We start from the raw sequence: 20,108 nt of genomic DNA, 5'->3' as shown, positions 1-20,108 counted from the left end.
AGAGGGAACTGGGAGTAAAACTGTGTTTTGCTGCTTCTGTTTCTTCTTAACCTGCAAAAATACTTCAGAGAAGCATTTTGCACCCAGGAAGCTCATTTGCCTTCTTCAAGATTTACAGCTTTTTCCCCAGATAGCAAATACATGTTACTGTAGGAGCCTCTGGGCAGTTACACTTGGAATTACTGAGGTGTTTGACTTAATTACGGAGGTGCCAGAGGTAAAATCATTACATGAAGGCGCATATATTGTTGACTCTCAAGGAAGAGTGCTGAGAGCCCATAAGGACTTTGTGAATGAGATAATGTTCTTTTGCGTTAGTGAAGGAAGGGGCATTATTCAGAGGCATTTGTGGTGGGAAAATGCTTTTGAAGAGTAAGTTTCATATGGAAAATGAAACTTCTGTGTTCCTAGTGATGGAAGAGGAAAGAAAGGGTGACAGCTTAAAAAGGTTGTTTTTTTTAACATATTTATACACTTCCATAAATACAACAAAAATAATACTTGTGCCTTCAGTGTTTATCATCATTATGGCATACCTTCATGTGCAGGCTGACAGATGCTGTTTCAAGTCCTTGCTTTTTTCTGGTAGGCCTTCATTCATGAGATAACTGACAGCTAACTGCAGGTTGTGTTGTAGAGCAGAGACCTTGCCACTGTAAGTTCACTGTAAGCACGGGGACATTTCTGACTCGAAGTGCTTCTGGCAGAGGGACCGGCAGCATGTTTCGTGTAATTAGCGGCTGCCTCCATCCAGATTTCCGAAATGCCAGGATGTTTGGGAGCACCTGCTAGTGGCTTTCAGCACAAGGCATCTGTCTTCTCTCCAGCTCCCCACTGTCTGTGCTCTGTCTCTCACTGTTTAATTCCATAACCATGTTAGGCAGCTTCAAACTGAAGCTTTGACCCCCATTTCCCACAAAACAGCAATTGAATCCTTGCACAGGCATGGGCAGTAATTTCCTGCCTCTGGCAGCATGTGTCGGCGGTTAGCCTCAGTGTTAGGTAGCCATCAGCCCTGATTGCTTCATTTCTGTGAGCAGCAAGACAGTGGTCCTAATAAAATCATAGAATCATTAAGCTTGGAAAAGACCTTTAAGGTCATTGAGTCCAGCCATCCATCATCTACTGTCCACTACTCTTGCAGATTTAATGTGGGGTTACCAACATATCCAGATGCTGGAACTTATTCAGAAGGGAGAGGGCTAGACTCTTGCTGTATTTAATGCCATTTTAACTACTGTTGTGCAGTCAACACACAACTGCCCGCCTGGCCTTGCTCTCTGTTATCAGATCAATTGAGGGAACTGAATGTTTTAGCAGCATACGTCTTAGAAACCTGAAATCTGGGACTGCCTTCAGAGTCCAATGCCAGAGAGACTTTGGAGAACCAGCTGAGGTTTAGTGTGCTCACCTGGCAGACATGTGGTTGACACAGCAAGCTTTGATTCACACCTGCCCACCTATCATTGCAGCACTGGGTGCTACCCCTGCCTTCATTCTTAGAGCAGGCTTTGGCCAGCTGTACTCCTACAGCCAGAGGAATGGGCCCTGCTCATCCAGGATGCATGCTGCTGCCTTGCCAAAGAGCAGCCTTTTGCCCTGCTTGTGTTTACTACCCAGGCACGCAGCTTGGCAGGACACTGAAGAGAGCACAAGCATCTGGCATCACCGCTGCCAGCCCTGGCCTCTGCCCGGGGGGCTGGATTTCACTCCTACATGAAGGAGAAGCTGCTTGACCTCTCCCTGCTGCACGTCCAAGCGTCTCCTCTGCTCCATCCAAGCAGGGGACACCTTAGCTGCTGTTGCACTGGAGCCAAAAGCAAGCCTGTGGTTTTTTTTTCCTTTTATCTTAGCACTGTTCACCCTTAGCCCTATCTCTTCAAGTGGGCTGACCTGCTGATTGATGTGAGGGGAGAGATATTAGACATGAAAGCACTCCTCTATCTTGTTATCCTTGTTGCTGCCGGAGCGAGTTCAAGCACAGATGGAGTTTATTTGTCATGTGCCAAATCCATGTATTGGCGTAATGAGAGGAAAACTGTCTGCAGCAAGCTGTAACTTTTGAAATTGTCCTTAAAGGAACATGATGTGATTAGGCAGTTTGACATAAAAAAGAGGTTTTTGTTTTTTTTTGTTTAGTGCTGTTTGTGTGCATCAGACCTTCATTAGCTAACTTGCCTACCCAGGATTATCAGATAAATGTAAATCACCAGACACCCACACACATTACTGAGTCTGACAGATTAAGCTCTGTGTTAAGGCAGGGTGGGGGATTTGTTTTCCAAGTGTTTAAAACTTCTAAATGAAAACTGAACTGGGGCAAGAAATCCTTTCTTCCTTGCTTTGAAATGGGTTGGGAAGAGTCCCCACTGCCAACAGAAGGGCTGCACAGAGGACAGGAGGGCAGGGAGAGGTAATTCAAAACACAGACACCTTGTTGTGCCTGAGGACCTAGTATGTAAGAGGGGACAAAGGAGATATGCTCTAGATAAGAGAGCTGGAACTACTCTGTCCTGAATTGTGACATTTTTTGTTGTTTTCATTCCATTGAGCTAAGAGTGAGTTGGGTTGCATTTCCTGGGATGCTGGTGGGATATTTGCTGGGAGGTGATACGTGGTAAGTAGCAAACTATAACATCCAGGAGCATGGTCAAATAGATTTATGTTCTATTTTAATTTAGGTTTGTCTTAAATGAACTGGTCCAGACTGAAAAAGATTACGTCAAAGACTTGGGAACTGTTGTGGAGGTGAGCTGAAGCAACCCCTGCTGTGCAGAATGTTTTCCCTCTAACAAACAGCATGCTGAAAAGTGGCAAAAACAAAAAATACAGCATGAGAAACAAACTGCCTTATTTTGCTTCCATGGTCCCCTTCTCATGTTGACAGAAACAAGAAGAAATGCCTTTGGAAACTATTTTTGTTTCCATCTAACAAATGTTATATTTTAGGTTTCAACTCAAGTGTGCAAAGGTTTTTCTTGGCCCACCCTGCTTGTGACAAACAGCTTCCTGCTCTAGAGCAGCCCTGAGAGCAGTGGTGGAGAATAATTTATGCCCTTTCCTTTTACTTTGTTCCATTCTTGCTGTCATGCAGTGAGCTTCACTTCAAATTAATATTTTATAATGGTAACACATACTTTACTTGAGTTTCCACCTGGACTACGGTCCTGTGTTTGAGTGCCTTCCCAACGGTTGGGTTTGGATCTGCTCTGAGATGTGTGTGTGGCCAATGGATTATTGTTAGCGAGTTTGGGTTGTTATTTTTTGCCATTTTTTTGACAAACAGTCACGGTTTTGTGAGCTTCAACTTGCAAATGGCTGGCTGATCCCTAGGGATCACCTGCCAGAGACAACCCACACGCATGGTCTGGTTTGATTCCTAGTGAGTAATTAGCACTGGAGGCACTTGATTGAAGTAGGCTTTGGGGAATGCTTCTGGCATTCACTATTCCAAGGAGGATTATCAGCCCATCTAACAGCGGCTTTCGAGAGCTTCCAAACTTGAAGGACTTTGTGTTATCTTCTGTTTACATCATGCTCCACTGGCAGAGCTGACAGGACTACAGTGCTCCAAAGACTTATAAAGAAACTCTCAGGAGGTGTGAGAAATCCTATTCATGTGACTCTTTAAACTCTCTGCATGGCTTTGTGCTCCCACAAAATACTCATGGTAATGAATAGAAGAGTTTTGTCTGTGCAGAATCTGGCTTTTGCCTCTTACCAGCAAAGCCAAGAGCATGATCAACTACTTTTGTTTAATTTTTATCTTCTAATTGCACTTGTCACTTCAGTGACATCTAATAAAGGTTTGTAAAACTGTTGCAGATATTCAGAATAAAGAGATATTCAAAGAAAAAAAGACATAAAAATTTTACTTCCTTGAACAAAATGAGTGTAATTATGTTCCCCCTTCATATAAACCCTTTACTAATCACTGATTGTTAATCCTAAAGGGCTTCATGAAGAGAATAGAGGAAAAGGGAGTTTCTGAAGATATGAAAGGGAAAGACAAGATAGTGTTTGGCAATATTCACCAGATCTATGACTGGCACAAAGAGTAAGTTGTTGGCTTGGTTCGTTTTTAAGCTCCTTTCTAGCCATTTGTTCATGAAGGATTGGGGTATGCAGTATCCTTACAACTGAGTTGACTTTAAGCGAACATTAGCAGGTAATTTAGGGCACTACTTCCTAAGGACATTGCCTCACTGTCGTTCTTCTGCTCTGGATGTATCCCTTACCATGGAATCACTGTGTCCTTGCCATCACCCATCCCTTGGGTGCCTCTCACATGGTCTGCTTCTGACAACAGCTCTTGCAAGCATAAACCAAAAAATGTCAGAAAAACATTCACAAAATAATAAGTTTATGTCAGCAACAGAATATTTTTACCAGTGTCATTCATTGTTTAAGTGTGATGATATGAGTTTTCTGTAACGCATAGAGTCCCTATTTTTGGTTCTGTGTATCTAGGTCGAGAAGTCTGCTTAAAATGCAGATGAATTTGACTTTCATACAAGACTGAGTTATGAAAGTAGCTGTAGTGGATGGCAGCCATAGAGACATTTTGCTGGGACAGATATTCAGTGTGCATCTTTTTTGAGATTCTGGGATTTCTTGGGACCAAACTGTTGCTGGTATATGCTCTGCATTTGACTACTGTGGGAAATATATGGAGGCATCTGGGAGATAAATCCTGCAGTGAAAAGGGAATATCGTGGAAATGGAGATATCAGAGTTTACCTACCAGTTAGACTAACAACAGTGTTTCTGAAATTTAGTTGAACTGCGTTTATGTCACTTTTAAGCATTCAAACAGGCACCTACCAAAGGTGCAGGTCAAGATAGAGGCTGTGCTTATAAATATAGCTAACAGTAGCATACTGAGAAATAAGTGTAAAACAGAGCATGCCTGTATTGATTTGTTTATTCAGGTGGAAACTTTTGTGTCTCTTTCATGCTGACCAATGCTCCCTATCTGCTCATGTAACTGAGAACTCCTTGTAAAGTGTCAATTGGGTTTTCATAAATGTTTAGATATACAGAAGAGTTCTATTTTATAAGTTCCCAGGGGAGAACGCAGTTAGGTCATCATTGGCAGTTTAAAAACATTGGAACTTCTGTAAGTGTAACAGTAAAGAAGAGGGGATAGTTTTCAAGAAAATACCTCCATATTTCAGAGCTCTGGTTCGCTGTTCTAGAAATGCCTCCACTGAGGGCTGAAGCCAAGCTTCTCTTTTCATTTATTATTGAATGCCACAGCTAAAACTGCATTGATGTATTACTGACGAATGACTGGTTTGCTGCTGGGACGACCTAAAAAAGTCTTCTGAAATGTTGGAAATGTTTATATCCTTTCTTTCAGCTTTTTCCTGGCTGAACTGGAAAAATGTCTTCAAGAGCATGACCGTTTAGCACAGCTTTTTATTAAACATGTAAGTTTTATTTGGTTACCTATCTTTTAGTCTGCTCATCCTTTAGGGTGTGATGACTCCCTTCCAAAAACATGTGCTTGTGTCAACTGGATACTTTAGCATTTGAAACTTGATATAAAGTAACCTATAGTTATGCATCTTCAGTGAGCAGCTGGATTTCCCCCAGACATTATCATCAGCTTCTGGTGGACTTCTTATTTTTGGGGGGAAATTAATTTCTTAATTTAGTGGTTGCCACCAAGGCAACCTTTGCCTTGCTGAAGGGGTAGAGTTGTAGAACAGAACTAGTTGCCGATTTACATTCCCATATCAGCACATTTTTGATTCAACCAAAAATGAAGATGACCAAGCAGAACATCTAGGCAATTTTATGCCAGCTTTTCTTAGCAGAACAGAAGAGCAGCCGATATCTCACCAGGCTGCTGTGCATCTTGCTTTCACAGGAGCGGCGATTACACATGTATGTGGTGTACTGCCAAAACAAGCCACGATCTGAATATATAGTAGCTGAGTACGAGGCATATTTTGAGGTAAGCATGGCTCATTATACGTTATTGCTGTCTACAGCTGTGAGTCTTAGTAGACTGTGCTGTAACCTGTGAGGCTTGTCTAAAACAAACTCCAGATGATGTCGGTATTGTGAGTGCTGCTGAAATCTGCACTGTGGGGAAAAATGTTCTTCCATTTGTCTCAAATTCTCATGTTGTTAATTTCTAATAACTACTTCATCCAGCACTCACTGTCATCCTCAGAGTGCCACAAATACATTTAATTCTGTCCAAAATAAATAAAACAGACATTTTGATCTGTAATCTACAGACGAGGAGGTAAAAGTCGTTGGAGCTGGGTGGTGCCTCTCAGAAACTTCCAGTAACTTTGTCTGATTCGAGAAGTCTTTGGGACTAGACACATATAATATCTCAACCTTAGATAGTAATGTGAAGGAAGCTTTTTTAAATAGAGAAAGCTGTTTTGTTTCACCCAAGGGCACGAGGCGTGTTCTTTAGGACTTGTTTGTGAGCAAATCCCTGCTGCAGTGGGGAGAGCTGTCTCCAGGCCTTGCAGCACTGTCAGCTCCAAGGGGGGAAGGAATCTTGTGCTTTCAAATATCTTTCAGCTCGGTCATGACTTTTACCCAGTCCCTGCCTAGATAGGAGATGCCAGACTTTTAAATCCTCTGAAATTCGCTCTTGCAAACAAAAGATTAAGAACAGATCAGCTTTCTGTAGAAATAAGTCTCCACGGAGACATATTATCGTGTTCTCTGCTTTACTCTGTGCTTGTTTGCAATTGTTTTTTAATCCTCACTTTTTAGGAGGTTCAACAGGAAATAAACCAACGGCTGACCATCAGTGACTTTCTGATCAAACCCATTCAGAGAATAACTAAATATCAGCTCCTTCTCAAGGTGAGTGGAAAGATGAGATTTGGATTACACTGTATCTTGGACACTGTTATTTTCAATCAGCCTTAGTTTTAATTCAAGAGTAACTTCATCATGTTAGGAAGAAAGAGTGTTTATATGTAAGCATGCATTGGTTGAGCCCTGTGAAAGAGGGTCTCTTCTGTGAGAGCTGTTTGTAACCAGGGATAATCAGAAGACATTCCTTATTTTCTGTTAGAATATTTCTGTAAACTTCAAATAGGACTTCTCAGCCTCTGAAATTTCACAGCGAACTCACAATCAAACTTTTGAGATTGCAACATATGCAGGAAAGAGTGCTGATAAAGCCATTCTTTGCTGCTGAATGATACTCTTCTAGTAAACACTGCAGCTTTCATTTCTGAATATCTCTCTTCTGAATATTTACACAATATTCTGGTCTGAAAACTGGGGGAATCCATGGTAATTTTTTTCCCCAAGTCTGACTGCTATGGCTTCTGCTGAGTTTACCCACAATGCCATTACTCAGCATTTCTGAATATCCATCCATAGGTGTCTCAAGGTGATAGCCAAAATTAGGCACGTCTGAACCACACTGTCATCTCCAGCAAGTTCCTTCACAGAAAAATCACTCAGTGACTGTGCTGCTTCTTTTTTAAAACTGGCATCTTCTCTTTTCTCTTTCTGAAGTGCCTTAATGCAAACGTTTCTGCTTTCTCCAGGACTTCCTGAGGTACAGTGAAAAAGCTGGTCTGGAGTGCTCTGAAATACAGGTACGTTCTCATGGTTTGGATAGTGGGGCTGCAATATCTAAGTGCTCTTTATATGGAGAAATGCAAACCACAGTATTTGACAAATGTTGAAGGTCCTGCTGATATTCCAAATGTGGTATTTCTCTTTAGATCAAGACAGAAGTATAAGATGAAGGCACAGTTCTCTTTTAGACATTACCGTTGATGTCAAGTACACGAGGACCTTGCCATGAATACCTTCTAGCAGTGACCATACTATTGAAGTTCATTATTTGACACTTTCCTTTTAGGGACCCTTTTTACCAATGCAACCTTTGTTCTTCTTAACAGAAAGCAGTTGAGTTAATGTGCCTTGTACCAAAACGTTGCAATGATATGATGAACCTGGGTCGCCTCCAAGGCTTTGAGGTATGTTTTACTTTAATAACAGCCAGGGTAGGAAAAGTGCTTTGTCTTTCTGTGATTGTCTCCACAATCAGCCCCACCTCAAGCTATTTACCTAGCAATTGTCCTTCTACAGTGGTGAGCTGCATACTTTGGTGAGGTTTCAAAGGTGGAGGTAGGTGATATGCCTGTCATCCTAAACTTGCAACAATAAAGGTGTTGTTTCTTCAAAATGCAAGATCTGTAAAAGCTTCTGCAAGCCTGAATCTTATCTGTGCTGTCAAAGCAAAATAAACATTGAACCAGACTGTTCTGTTTGTTATAAGGTCACCAAGCACTAACAGCTTATCAGCTCTTTCCAAGCCTAGAACATCCAAGAGGGGACTTGGGGGTTATAACCCCACAGGTTACAACTTGGAGGTTGTAAGTGAATGTCAACAATGTTGTCTTTGGCAGACCTGATAGGAGAGGACTGCAGAGTGTAGAAGATCATTTCATGGGACCACATGGGGTCAGAATTTGTAACATTGGTGCTTTGATTGCTCTTCAGGGTAAGCTGACAGCCCAGGGCAAGCTGCTGCAGCAGGACACCTTCTACGTGACAGAGCAGGACTCCGGAGTTCAGTCTCGACCAAAGGAACGCAGAGTGTTTCTCTTTGAGCAAATTGTTATCTTCAGTGAGCTGCTTAGGAAAGGATCTTTAACACCAGGGTACATGTTCAAGAAAAGCATAAAGGTAAGAAATAGAGTGAGAGGTGCATATTCTGCTTGACTGTCACACAGAGATGTCTTAACCAATTTTCTGTACTGTGAGACTGGTCTGTCCTGTCATAGGTGGACAACGTTTTGTGGAAAACATTGGCATTTAGTTTGCAGTAGATCAGAAGCCGTTAAAGACCAATGTCTTGAAGTAAACCACTGAGTGCCTATATTTACTGGGCAGGTCTTCTTTCACACATAGGTCTGAGTTAGCAAATATTGCTACAAAGCCTGCATTAGGAAAAGTAACTGTGTAGTAGTTGTTTTTAAGCATGATCGTAAAAGGTGGGGGAAACAAAACCCTCTTCTTAAGCCTAGCTGTAAGTCACTGGATGTGACATTACTGGAAATACCCTTCCTGATGGGGTGAGACTCTTGGTACAAATGTGGATGTTGCACGTGATAGAACTATTTCAAAACCAAACAAAAATACCCAAGAAGTAAATGTAGATAAGGAATTACAAAGCTAGATAAACTATTAACAAAGCTTTAAGAAATTGATTTAAGTTTCCAATAATCTTTCCAGAGTTTTGGGCTGGGATTAGAAGTAAAAACTGAAAGTAATCAGGGAAAACATGTTTATTGTTTTTCCAAGGGTTTCTGTGTTTGTTCGAGAAAGACAGAATTCACCTCTGGAGTGTAGCTGAGGTTGAATGCTCCACTTCTTTCAATAAGGCAGCCTTTGCTGTAGCTGGAAAAGAGCGAAGTCACTGGTTTGTCTGAATGTTGTCACCATTCAAAGTTAAGAAACCAGTCTGGAACTGATTTCCTTCTCAAAGTGCATTTAAAACAAAATGTGGGAGAATACATTGTGTCTGCTTTAAATTCTAAATGATTCATTAGTATGAAACAGAAAAGAACAGTGTCAGATAAAATAATGCATATTAACCATATAACCTGTTATAATAGATAATAGGCATCTTCTTGGCAGACAGAAACTGCAGCATTTGCTGAAAAGCATATTCATTTGCAAGTCAGTGTTCTGTAGAGTTTTCAGCCAAGTAATAAGCTAGAAAGGAAGAACCTAAAGTTTACAAATAAATAATAATCTTGATTTAGATGAGCAGCTTTGATTTTATCCTGCTGCTGAATTAAATCATGATTCAATTTGGAGATAGAAATAACATGAATCATTTTTACTTCAGTTTATTGTGCGTATAACAACGAGGCTTTTATCTGCAGGAAACAATTCCTGAATTGTATATTGTAGATAAAGAGAGAAAAATAAATCTCTTCTAATGTCAATAAAATTAGCTTGCCTCGAGGGTATGGGTTGCTTTTCTAGTTAAACAGCTTATTAGAGTAATGCTGTTCCCACTGCCTGAGTTGCTTCAAAATCTCTGTGTGATAATTTTCTAGTCCCTCTTTTCTTCCATTTGGCAAACAGCTCATTCTCCTGTTGAGTAACTACAGCAAATGTGGGATCCCCCGTGGCTCCACATGCATCTCCCCCACTGCAGCTGAAAGTCTGCATTCCTGCAGCACTCCCAGCCTGCTCCCAGCCCTTGATTCAACTTCTGGTTGCTTTTGCAGTGCTCCTGTACTTTCCATTGTTGCGCTTTAATACCATCTTCCATTATGGTTGTCCAGCTCTCTGGGAGACACTTCCTGAGAAATGTAGGCTGTTTCCCTGCTGGACACATCCTTCCACCCAGCAGGAGGACCAAGCCAGCACCAGAGGTCCCATTTCTTTCTTCTGTCCAAGGTCTGTCACACTTGGATAGTGACAGAAGCTTCTTCATGATGTCCTACATTAGAGAAGAATCTTTCTTTATGCAGTGAGGTGTAGTTGGCTTTCAAAAATAGCACATCCCTTCTTGGACACTGCTCAGTCGGATGCTGGTCAAGCTCTCAAAATACTTAAATGGGCAGCCTTGGCAAATGCATCTGCCTGAGACACCAACAGTAGTCTTAGGACTTTGACCTATGAGGTCTTTTCTTGGAGTTGTATAGGATTGACTTGCTTGCTTTGGTTATCAGCCAGAGGAGCAGCAGCTCAGAACAAGAAGGAGAACACTTTCCAAGCTCCTGGTCCACCCCTTCCCTTGTTTCCCTGTCAAAACAGTTCCTGCCTGCTCATAAACTCCACAGGGAACCACAGAAGGGAGGGAAGAGGCTCCTTCCATCTCACAGATTAAATGCTGGACAGCATTCAGATGTGGAATAGACCTCTCTATACCTTGACAGATACAGCAACAGGAGATGGACCTCTTCTAGAGGGATGTTCTGACCATAGCCTTCAGAGCCACCTATCTTTGACAAAACTTTTTTTTTTTCTTTTTTTACAACATCTTGTAAACTAACATCCTTGTCAAGCTTCTTACATCAATCCTGAATTGTCCACTTGAGCAGAAAAGCTATGCCAGCCTGTTCTTGTTTACTGTTGCAGACATGAGTTGTCCAGGAGAAGTCAAAGTTATGGGTGCACTTGCACAAAAGGACATGTTATCCTACAGATGAAATTCCCATCCATGAGATTTCTAGGAAGAGAATCTGTAACTGTGGTCAAGTCAAACAAACACATGCAGATGACAGAAATAAGATCTATTGCAGCTTCAATGTTCTTTTTTTTTTTTTTTAGTATCCTTGTATAGAGTCCAGTCTATTTAAGATGTTAATTTTCTGTCACTAGACAGGTAATTTCTTTCCATGAAGGATAAAGAATGTAAACACTCACTTAAATTGAAGGAATGATAGACCTTATTAACATCTTAATAAGAATAGTTTAACTCTATTTATGGGTTATAGTAAATTTTTGGCTCATCAATCAAGTCTATGTTACCTTAAAATAGAAATTATAATTCAGAGCAAGGCAGATGGATGTCTGGTATGTCTGTCAAAGGTTTATTAACTTTACCTCCCTAAATCTAGATGAGCCAGGTTCTTCTGATTATGCTCTGACAGTCTGTTATTGGACTCAGTTATTTTCAGGAACTTTTCACACAAATAATTCTGTTCTGATTCTTGAGTAATGCTAAGTCATGCTCCGTGTAACACATGCTTCCTTTGGCTTGTTTCAGATGAACTACCTTGTCATTGAAGAAAACGTGGACAATGATCCCTGCAGGTTTGCTCTAATGAGCCGGGAAACATCTGAGAGAGTCATTTTACAGGCAGCTAATCCAGAAATTCAACAGGCTTGGGTACAGGACATCAACCAGGTCCTGGACACACAAAGGGATTTCCTAAATGGTATGTATATGGGCTTTGCACTTTTTCCCCAACAGTGACACTAAGTGGGAATCAAAATCTTTGCATCTTTGGTCACTCTGGGCAAAAAACATTCAGCAACTTCTTGTTTACATGGAAAATCCCATGGAGAAAAGGAAAGCCCAGCCTGCCTGTCATTAAGAGCTGGGTCAAGTGCTATCCACAGAGTACATGTGAAAGAGGCCTCATAAGGTGTCAGCTGGTCTTTGAAAAGGGACCAGCTCAGTGAGACTGTGCAGAGGTCTCCTGGTAACCCCAGGAGCTGTGCATCAGCAAGGGCCTGTTGAAAATGTCAGCTTTGCTTTAGGAAGATGTTTGGGGTGGTTTGAAATTGTGTTTCAAATTTAATCTGTTTTTATTAAAAACAAAAACAAACGGCACACACATGATCAGCAAAAATGATCAGAGGAATCAAATTCAATTAATAAGGAACCAGGACTGGAGGGAAAAAATAAAAATGGTATCTCTTTTTGTCTGTTGTTGGAAGCAACAATGCAGGAGCATTTCTTTGGAAGCCTCCAAAATTATTTTGTACTATTCATGTCACAGCGTGTTGGTTTTTTTTTAATTGAGCTCACATTAAAAAAGCATTTTATATTTAAAAAACCTTAATAAATAATTGCTATAGTGAAACTTGCTAGCTTGAATCAAAATGTTTTGGCTTGGCACAGTGTGTTCACGTTTTTTATTTGGGGTGTTCTATTTTGTGGGGTTTTTTGTTGCAAAATCTGAAGAATTTCTTTCAATTCACATCCAGACAAAGGTTCTCTTTTCTTCAGTGTGGAGTTCTTATAGCTTTTGGTTTTGGTTTTCTAATTTCAATTTAACACAGTTTTACTTCTCAAAAGTTTTTCTACTGTAGTATCTTTGCTGCCCCTATGTAGCCTGTCTTCTAGCATGGTATTTGATGGGTTAGGAAGGTAATCTTCAGTATCTCTAAAGCTAGAAGTAAAAGTAGATTTATATTAAAACACAAGCTGAAGGATTTGCTTTAAACCTATAAATAAGATCCAAGAAAATGGTATTGTATCCAGTCAAGCTTGTCCAGTCTAGAACAATTTAAGTGGCTTTTAGGATGTAATCTCTGTGAAGCTGACTAATCTTTAAATACGTTCTTTAGCTTTCCATTTCATTAAAGTGGATGTTTTCTGTCTTCAAAATCATACTAAACTAACACTGAGCTGATGCTGCATAAACTAAATAACAATATATTCCCTGTGTGTTCTTGATCAAGCTGTACCTGATTTTTCTGATTTGTGTAGGAAAGCCCTAACAAATAAGGAACTATGTGCAAAGCACCGTATCTGCTTACTCAGTTCATACATGTGAAATGTGGTGCAATTACACTGTAATATTCAAGCTTTCCATATTTTTCTTTGGGATAAGAAAAGCTGCTAAGCTTAAGAAACAGACTGCATAAAATGATTGGCTATAGTGAATGTTCTCTCCTTTAGCGTTTTAAGAAGCAAGCTGTAAAGAAAGTATGTCACCGATGGATGTACTTCATATAAAAAATGCCATTGATCTGTGACTTTTTTTTATCATGCTTTATGAGTTTTTCCTGTGAAAGCAAGTACATGGACATTGGTTTTTGCCAGGAGCCTGTGAGAGTACTAGCATGTTGAACAGGAGGTGGGAATCCAGGAACCCCTCTGTTAGCTAACGAATTAATAGCCGCAAGTGGACACTCAACCAAGTGTCCTTTAAAAGCAATGGATAGCATCAGTTGTTTCAAGATAGAGACATTCTCCTTCAGGTCTTATTGCTAAAGACCTTGCAGCCTAATCTGCTGCATATTCTAGTGAAATGTCATTGTTGAAATCACTGCCAAACATCTCCCTAACCTTCCTCCTCCTTGGTGGCTGGTCTGCAGCAGGACCAAAGCATTTTCTGTGGCAGCTGAGGTAAGCAAGTGAAATGGGTTATATCTGTGGCGTAAACTTGAGTCACTGCTTGGGCTTTTGAGCCAGCAGTCCTTCAGATTGCCACAGGTCTCTGTTAAAACGTCTGTCCATTTGAGGAAAAAAGCAATCTGTCCTCCTTGACTTGTTTTAGTCTCTTGTTCTCTAGTATTAAGTGGTTTCTTGTTGGACGAGCCCTGCCTTTCTCTGGAAGGGGAGCATATTGTGTGGTGCTGAGCCTTTCTGTTTGTCTTTCCTTTTCCTCTTGTTGGGAAAGACATTCTTTCTGTTGTGGTTCCCTGGCTGGGCTGATGCTGTGACACTGTGTCCTCCTGTCTGCCTTTGCTAGACGAGTTTCTCTGCATTCCAGTAGGTTTAGTCTGGTGCATGTACACAGACAGTATTAACTGCCTATAAATCAGCCACTGAAGCCACATGACTTGTAGAAAGAAAACCCATAGGTCTGGTGATGGGAGTCTGAGCCTAGTAAATCTGTCTCTTTCCCATTCCACACAAGTCCTAGCCTTGCCCCTTCTCCTCCAAACTTATCACATTCTTTATTTTTTCACCATCTGGCATTTTTATCCTTCTTTTCCCAGTGTGAGCTCTATCTCAGACTACAAAAGATACTCTCACAAGCAGAGTCTTTTGTAAGGCTTGTGAAGCTGTTCGATGTTGCTTTGGGCTTCTGGGATTAATATCATTGTACCATCTATATTTCCTCACTTGTTGATCAGTTAATATAGAAAATCCATAGGGAGACAAGTTCCAGCGCATCGTATTTGAAGAGAATTTAGTAGTCAAGCTCTCATGGGAATATACAGATGAGACTTATGGGTCTTGATCCGTATTTCCTGATGATAAACAAAAATCACTGTAAATAAGCTGTGAGTCTCCTATTCAGACTTTCATTTTTGTTACAGGATTATTTTTATGGTGTTTCATTTGTGCGGTTTCAAAGACAATGAACGCAGCTATGTATGCTGTAAATGGCAACTATTTTAGTGCACTCTTCAGTTCACGCACAGTACAGCGCAACACGCTTGCATCCTGTCTGGCCATGAATACGCCCTGTGCTTCCATGGGTGGCATTTTATGTGCCTATTTGTTTTGCAACTACTGTGTCTGTTCTGATTGAGTCACCCCATGTGCTCTCTATATCCCTTTGCAATGTCACTGGAAATGTATAGCAATTCTTGTCTTCTTTTGCAGCACTGCAGTCTCCCATAGAGTACCAACGCAAAGAAAGTAGCACAGCAGTGCTGAGGCCCCAGGCTGGTAGGGTCGCTCAGCCCAACAGCAGACCCTATTCTTCTGTTCCAGTAGGGTCTGAGAAGCCTTTGAAGGCTACAAGCCGTAACCCATCTCTCCCACCCCTGAAGATATCTACCTCCAATGGCAGTACAGGGTATGAACAGCCCGGAGACAAGTATGAACAAAGCAAGGTACTGAACTCATCTGATAAAACATGATCTCATCGCCCACTTCTCATACCATAGGCTATCTGTGAAGTTAGCTCTAATTGTCAGCCAAGCAGGTCAACAGCAATCAACAGACTGAAGCAATGATATGCAGTGTGGTTTGAAATTGAATGCGAACTGTGGAAGTTCTGGTGTTCAAGTAGTTGGCTTTTCAGCTGGAAAGCTGAGACAGGGCCTGCCCCTGGAAAGCCAAACCCAAGAGATTTTCACAGCACTGTATTTGCAGACCTGCTAAACTGAATTTCCATTTGCAATACTGGCAACAGTAATATCCAGGCTTCCCTAATATCCATTAACCACCCATTCCTGAAGAGGTCTACTCTGATGGTTTAAATAGTTCAGATCACAGAGTGCCAGATAAAGGTTGTGATTCAGATGTGTGTGCCCTACTCTGGACACACTTCACAGAAGCCACCAAAGAGTCAGTCCAGCAGTGTTTAGACACAGCTGTTGGCTGATATTGACCAAAGCCACCTTCCAGTAAGAATTATATTCAAGAATATGAAGTGTGTATTATTTTGGCTTCATGGGTTTTTCCCCTCCCATTTGGTTCTGTGCAGGTAGTTCGCCCACGATACCAGAACACAGCTTGGTACTGTACTGCTGGAATAGCTACGAAATCTAATAGGAAGCAGGAAGCTGGTTTCTGTCACATTCATGCTAATCCTTAAAATCTTTCTCTATCCATACAAATTACTGTAGAATCATAGAATCACTAAGTTTGAAAAGACCACTAAAGTCACCAAATCCAACCGTCAACCCGTCCCAACCATGCCCACTAACCATGTTCTTCACTGCCTCATCTCCATGGTTCTTGAACACCTCCAGGGATGGTGACTCACCACCTTCCTGGGCAGCCTGTGCCACTGCATCACCACTCCTTCTCAGAAGAAATTTTCCTGAATATCTAGCCTGAACACTATCAGATGATTTGTATCTTCTTCCCTGGCGCAGTTAGGCTCAGAATGAAGTGCCGTGATTACTGCCAGAAAAGGCAGGTTCCTCTCTGCCACCTTCTCACCACGTTTCTGTTGTGTCCATTTTCACAGACTGATTTGGGAGGGTGCAATGGGACCTCTTCCATGGTGGTGATTAAAGATTACTATGCACTGAAGGAGGACGAGATCTGTGTGAATCAAGGAGAGGTGGTTCAGATCCTTGCTATCAACCAGCAGAACATGTTCCTGGTGTACCAGCCTGCAAACGACCACTCTCCAGCTGCTGAAGGATGGATCCCTGGCAATATCTTGGCTCCCCTCACTAAATCCACTGCAGATAATAGCGATGGAAGCATCAAGTAAGTGCCATGTTGACTTCGCTGGGAGCACTGTGTGGATGTTTTTGAGGAAAAAAATAAAAATAAAAATAAATCCAAATGGTAGGGAGTTCCTGCTGATTTTTATCTACAGTGCCATTGGAGCAAGCTGAGTGGTCAATCTGCAGCGTCGGGCAGCCATGGTGGATAGCTTGGGTTCTGCTTATTTACATTATGTGGGGTTTTGTTTATCCTTTGGAGAGAAATAAAACCACAATTGGTTAAAGACGTATTTTGTGTTACACCATTTTACACCAACATGGACCTGCTTGGACTGGACTTATATTTATGTTGTATTAAGTTACTAATCTATATATGGGTTATAACAGCATCTGGCAAAAAATAATCAGGCCCTGTGTTGGACTGAGATTCGCTTCTCTAAGAGGAGAAATTTTGTTGTCTATGGCAATTTTCTTGTACAGCTTGTATCTTTTTTTTTGTTTGTTTGGTTGGTTGGTTTGTTCTTTTTTTTCTGTTCGCAGTTTCTTTTGTAAAATATTTTTTGGTTTGCAAGACCCCCATACAAATACATTCCTGTATAAAGTATTTTGCACTATTTAAAAAAAAAAAAAGAAGAAAGAAACAAACTCATACTGATGAAGTCAGGTTGTGCAATATAATGGATAGTCGCAATGTTCATCATTGTACCTGTCATGTAACTAATTTTAAATGTACTATTTTAAATATGTAAAATAAATCTTCACCATGAGCATGTTTTAATGAGGTAAAAGAACTAGTTTGACCCTTTTTTGTTTTGGTTTTATTTGATTTTTTGTTGTTGTTATTTTGTTTTGTTTATAACTTTTTGTTGCTTATTTAACAAATGTGTGGATATATATTTTTCTTTCTTGATTTTTAGAAATTTGTCAGCTGAAATGCAAGAAAGTGGTTTTTTGGTATTAAATACTGAAGGTACAACCCTCTTTTCAAGTAATACCGACTGATTTCTTTTAACAACTAGAACAACTACATGGTAATGCATGATGTGTGCTGCAAATTCTGTTGTCTTCCATGAGTGCCTTGAAGCGCAGAATTGAATATGAAGAAAGATTTAGTGGCAGTTTCATTAAAAATAATAATTTGGAATCTGCTGATATTTTGGCCAAGAAAAAACAGTGACTCGACCCATGAGTCAGTGATCTCAGGCAAACAACTGAATGCTACTATGAATGGCACACTAAGCCAGAGGAATTGCTTAGCATGTCTCTTGCATGTGTGCCACAGCTATTCCTGAGTTCCTCCTACAACCAAGCTCTGCAAACATGTGCCTTTACATTCATCCCCAGCACCAGGTTCCTGGTAAAGACTTTTTTTCCAGCTGTACTGTCAAATTCTGTATTGGGGCCAGGAAGGCTTGCCAGAATTAAAAGGCACATGCATTGCACTTCTCTCTTTCTCACTGCAGTGACATTTAAAGACACTTAAAATCATGTTTGCAGATTCAAAGAACTAAAACAACCCTGAAACAAAAAGATGCTTGACTGACTTTCTACTGTAAGCCATATGGGTAAAAAATTACCTGGAGCAGGTGTTATCTTCAGCCCCATCTAGTCTGCCACATTACGTGGACTTATTAGTATAAGTAATAAAACTGTTTCTTCTGTTGACAGATACTGTACACAAAATATGTGGTAGATGCAGTAGTGCTGGCATCATGACAGGTGAAGGTCAGGAAGTCCATCAGCCAGGACTTTGATCACTCTTGACTCAACTGTATCCTAAAGGACAATATAATAGTCTCAAAGTGTTGGATAACTTCCCCTGATCTGCACACCTAATTTGGACCTCCTCCAGAAATGCCCAAATACCAGGCATCCCCTGCTGGCTGGGATGTGCAGGACATGTTGGTGCTTCTTGTGCCAAAACACAACTGCCCATGCCAGCTGTTAACATCACACAAACACAGTACGAACCATTTTAGTCTTGTGTCAGTGCAGCCAGTTGTTGGGAGAACATTAATTTTACTGTCTTAAAAATGAGCTATTGCACAGTGTCAATCAGGTGCTGGAAAACAACAAAAATAAGCTTATGAAATGGCCACAGAGTTCTTGGGGGTACATCAGCTGTGTGGGGGATCCTTTGAGTCCTACCTTGCTAACATACTGCATTTTATTGGCATCACAGGTGGTCGTTGGATTACATGCAACTTGCTTTGTAAAATGTATCAAGGTACTGTAGACATGACATGTGCCAAACATTGGGCTTAAAACATGCAAATCAAATTTGCATGACTTAAAGGTGGGCAGATGCTTTGAACCTGGATCCCAGCTCATCACACTGCTGTTTTGAGAGCTTTCTGCTTTGGACAACATAACCCTTCCCAAATCCTCCCCAACCTGCTCACTATTTAAACCAAATGGAATTCATATTGAGAAGTGTTTGGGGTATTTTTTTTCCCTTTTTTTTTTCTTTTTTCTTTTTTTTGTGTCTGCTTTGACATGCAATTTCTGTCGTCAACACAGCATTGCTCTTACAAAGGGTGACATGGTCTCTTTTCTTTTTTTCCAAGAGTAAGGTTGTAGGCGCAGTAATGAGGGATGAAACATGTACTGCAAATCATACCTGCTGTGGTGCTTGTCAAAAAGCATGGACTGATTGACATCCTCCCTCTCCAAACTGGCAAAATCAATTATTATACTAATGGGAAATTCTTGGTCTTGAGAGGCATAGCAGAGCTTGTCATTCTAGGGAATGACTTATCTCTTGGAAAGTTAATGATGTAGTTCCTATCTTTTGGGCTGTTCATGTTCGGAGAAACATGTAGAGAAAGATACCTTGAATTTCTTAAAAATTTTAATTTGCTCTACTATGTGATCTATTAAAACAGTTCTCATTTATTTGCATTCATTTGACAGCTTTAACCAACAAGACTGAGGTCTAAATTGACCTTTAACCTGCAGCAAAAATAAAAAAATTCTGTTTCTGGCAATGCAAGATAAAATCTGGAAACCACATAACCAAATTCTAGTTGCCTGCTTCCATCATGGTATTTTTTTTTCCTGGTCCATGCATCTAAACAGCAAGTGTGGCACAACATCTGCTTTGCAGAACTGTTTGGTTTGTTTTTTAACTTCAACTCTCATTGCTAAAATAGAGATAGGCATATTGCTGGTGGCTTTCACCTTCTAGGGAATTGCAGTAATCGCAAACATGGATGCTGGTTCCCCTTTCCAAATCCTTCCTTCCTACAATGAATTGCCATTTGATTGCTGCGTTTTTTGGTACAACAGGAAGTCATGTTCATGGCATACCCTGCGCATGAGAAAGCGGGCGGAAAAGGAGAGCAGTGGCAAAAATGAAGCCAATGGGCCACGTAAATCCAAGGATATTCTGGGGAACAAAGTCTCTGTTAAAGTGAGTAAGGCCATCTGAAAGCTGTGTGCCGCTCTCCTGCTTCCCATCATTTTCACCCCCTATAGCATCCTCTCCTGAGAGAGGGAGGGAGCGGCAACTTGGGGTTTGGTTTTTTTTTCCCCACTTCAGTTATCTT

General features: G+C 40.9%; 1 protein-coding gene across 11 annotated transcripts in view; it reads left to right on the top strand.

Annotated features, from left to right (window-relative positions):
- The window catches only part of KALRN (kalirin RhoGEF kinase), a 445,988-nt gene that overhangs the window by 406,063 nt on the left and 19,817 nt on the right, over positions 1–20,108 (top strand). For 10 of the 11 annotated variants that reach the window (XM_052676076.1, XM_052676075.1, XM_052676074.1 and 7 more), the window contains 11 exons: positions 2,682–2,748; positions 3,954–4,057; positions 5,363–5,432; positions 5,876–5,962; positions 6,748–6,840; positions 7,539–7,589; positions 7,899–7,976; positions 8,503–8,688; positions 11,732–11,903; positions 15,035–15,267; positions 16,353–17,552. In XM_052676076.1, the coding sequence (XP_052532036.1) occupies positions 2,682–2,748; positions 3,954–4,057; positions 5,363–5,432; positions 5,876–5,962; positions 6,748–6,840; positions 7,539–7,589; positions 7,899–7,976; positions 8,503–8,688; positions 11,732–11,903; positions 15,035–15,267; positions 16,353–16,604 (1,393 nt within the window). In that variant the 3' untranslated portion in view covers positions 16,605–17,552. Of the gene's footprint in view, positions 1–2,681; positions 2,749–3,953; positions 4,058–5,362; positions 5,433–5,875; positions 5,963–6,747; positions 6,841–7,538; positions 7,590–7,898; positions 7,977–8,502; positions 8,689–11,731; positions 11,904–15,034; positions 15,268–16,352; positions 17,553–19,848; positions 19,973–20,108 lie in introns of those variants that run through there. The other variant, XM_052676088.1, reaches the window with a different exon arrangement.

Source organism: Tympanuchus pallidicinctus, unplaced genomic scaffold, assembly GCF_026119805.1.
Source record: "Tympanuchus pallidicinctus isolate F22 unplaced genomic scaffold, pur_lepc_1.0 scaffold15, whole genome shotgun sequence".
NCBI classification, from domain to species: Eukaryota; Metazoa; Chordata; class Aves; order Galliformes; family Phasianidae; genus Tympanuchus; species Tympanuchus pallidicinctus.
Note: the sequence above shows the minus strand (reverse complement) of the source record. Positions and strands in the feature narration are given on the sequence as shown.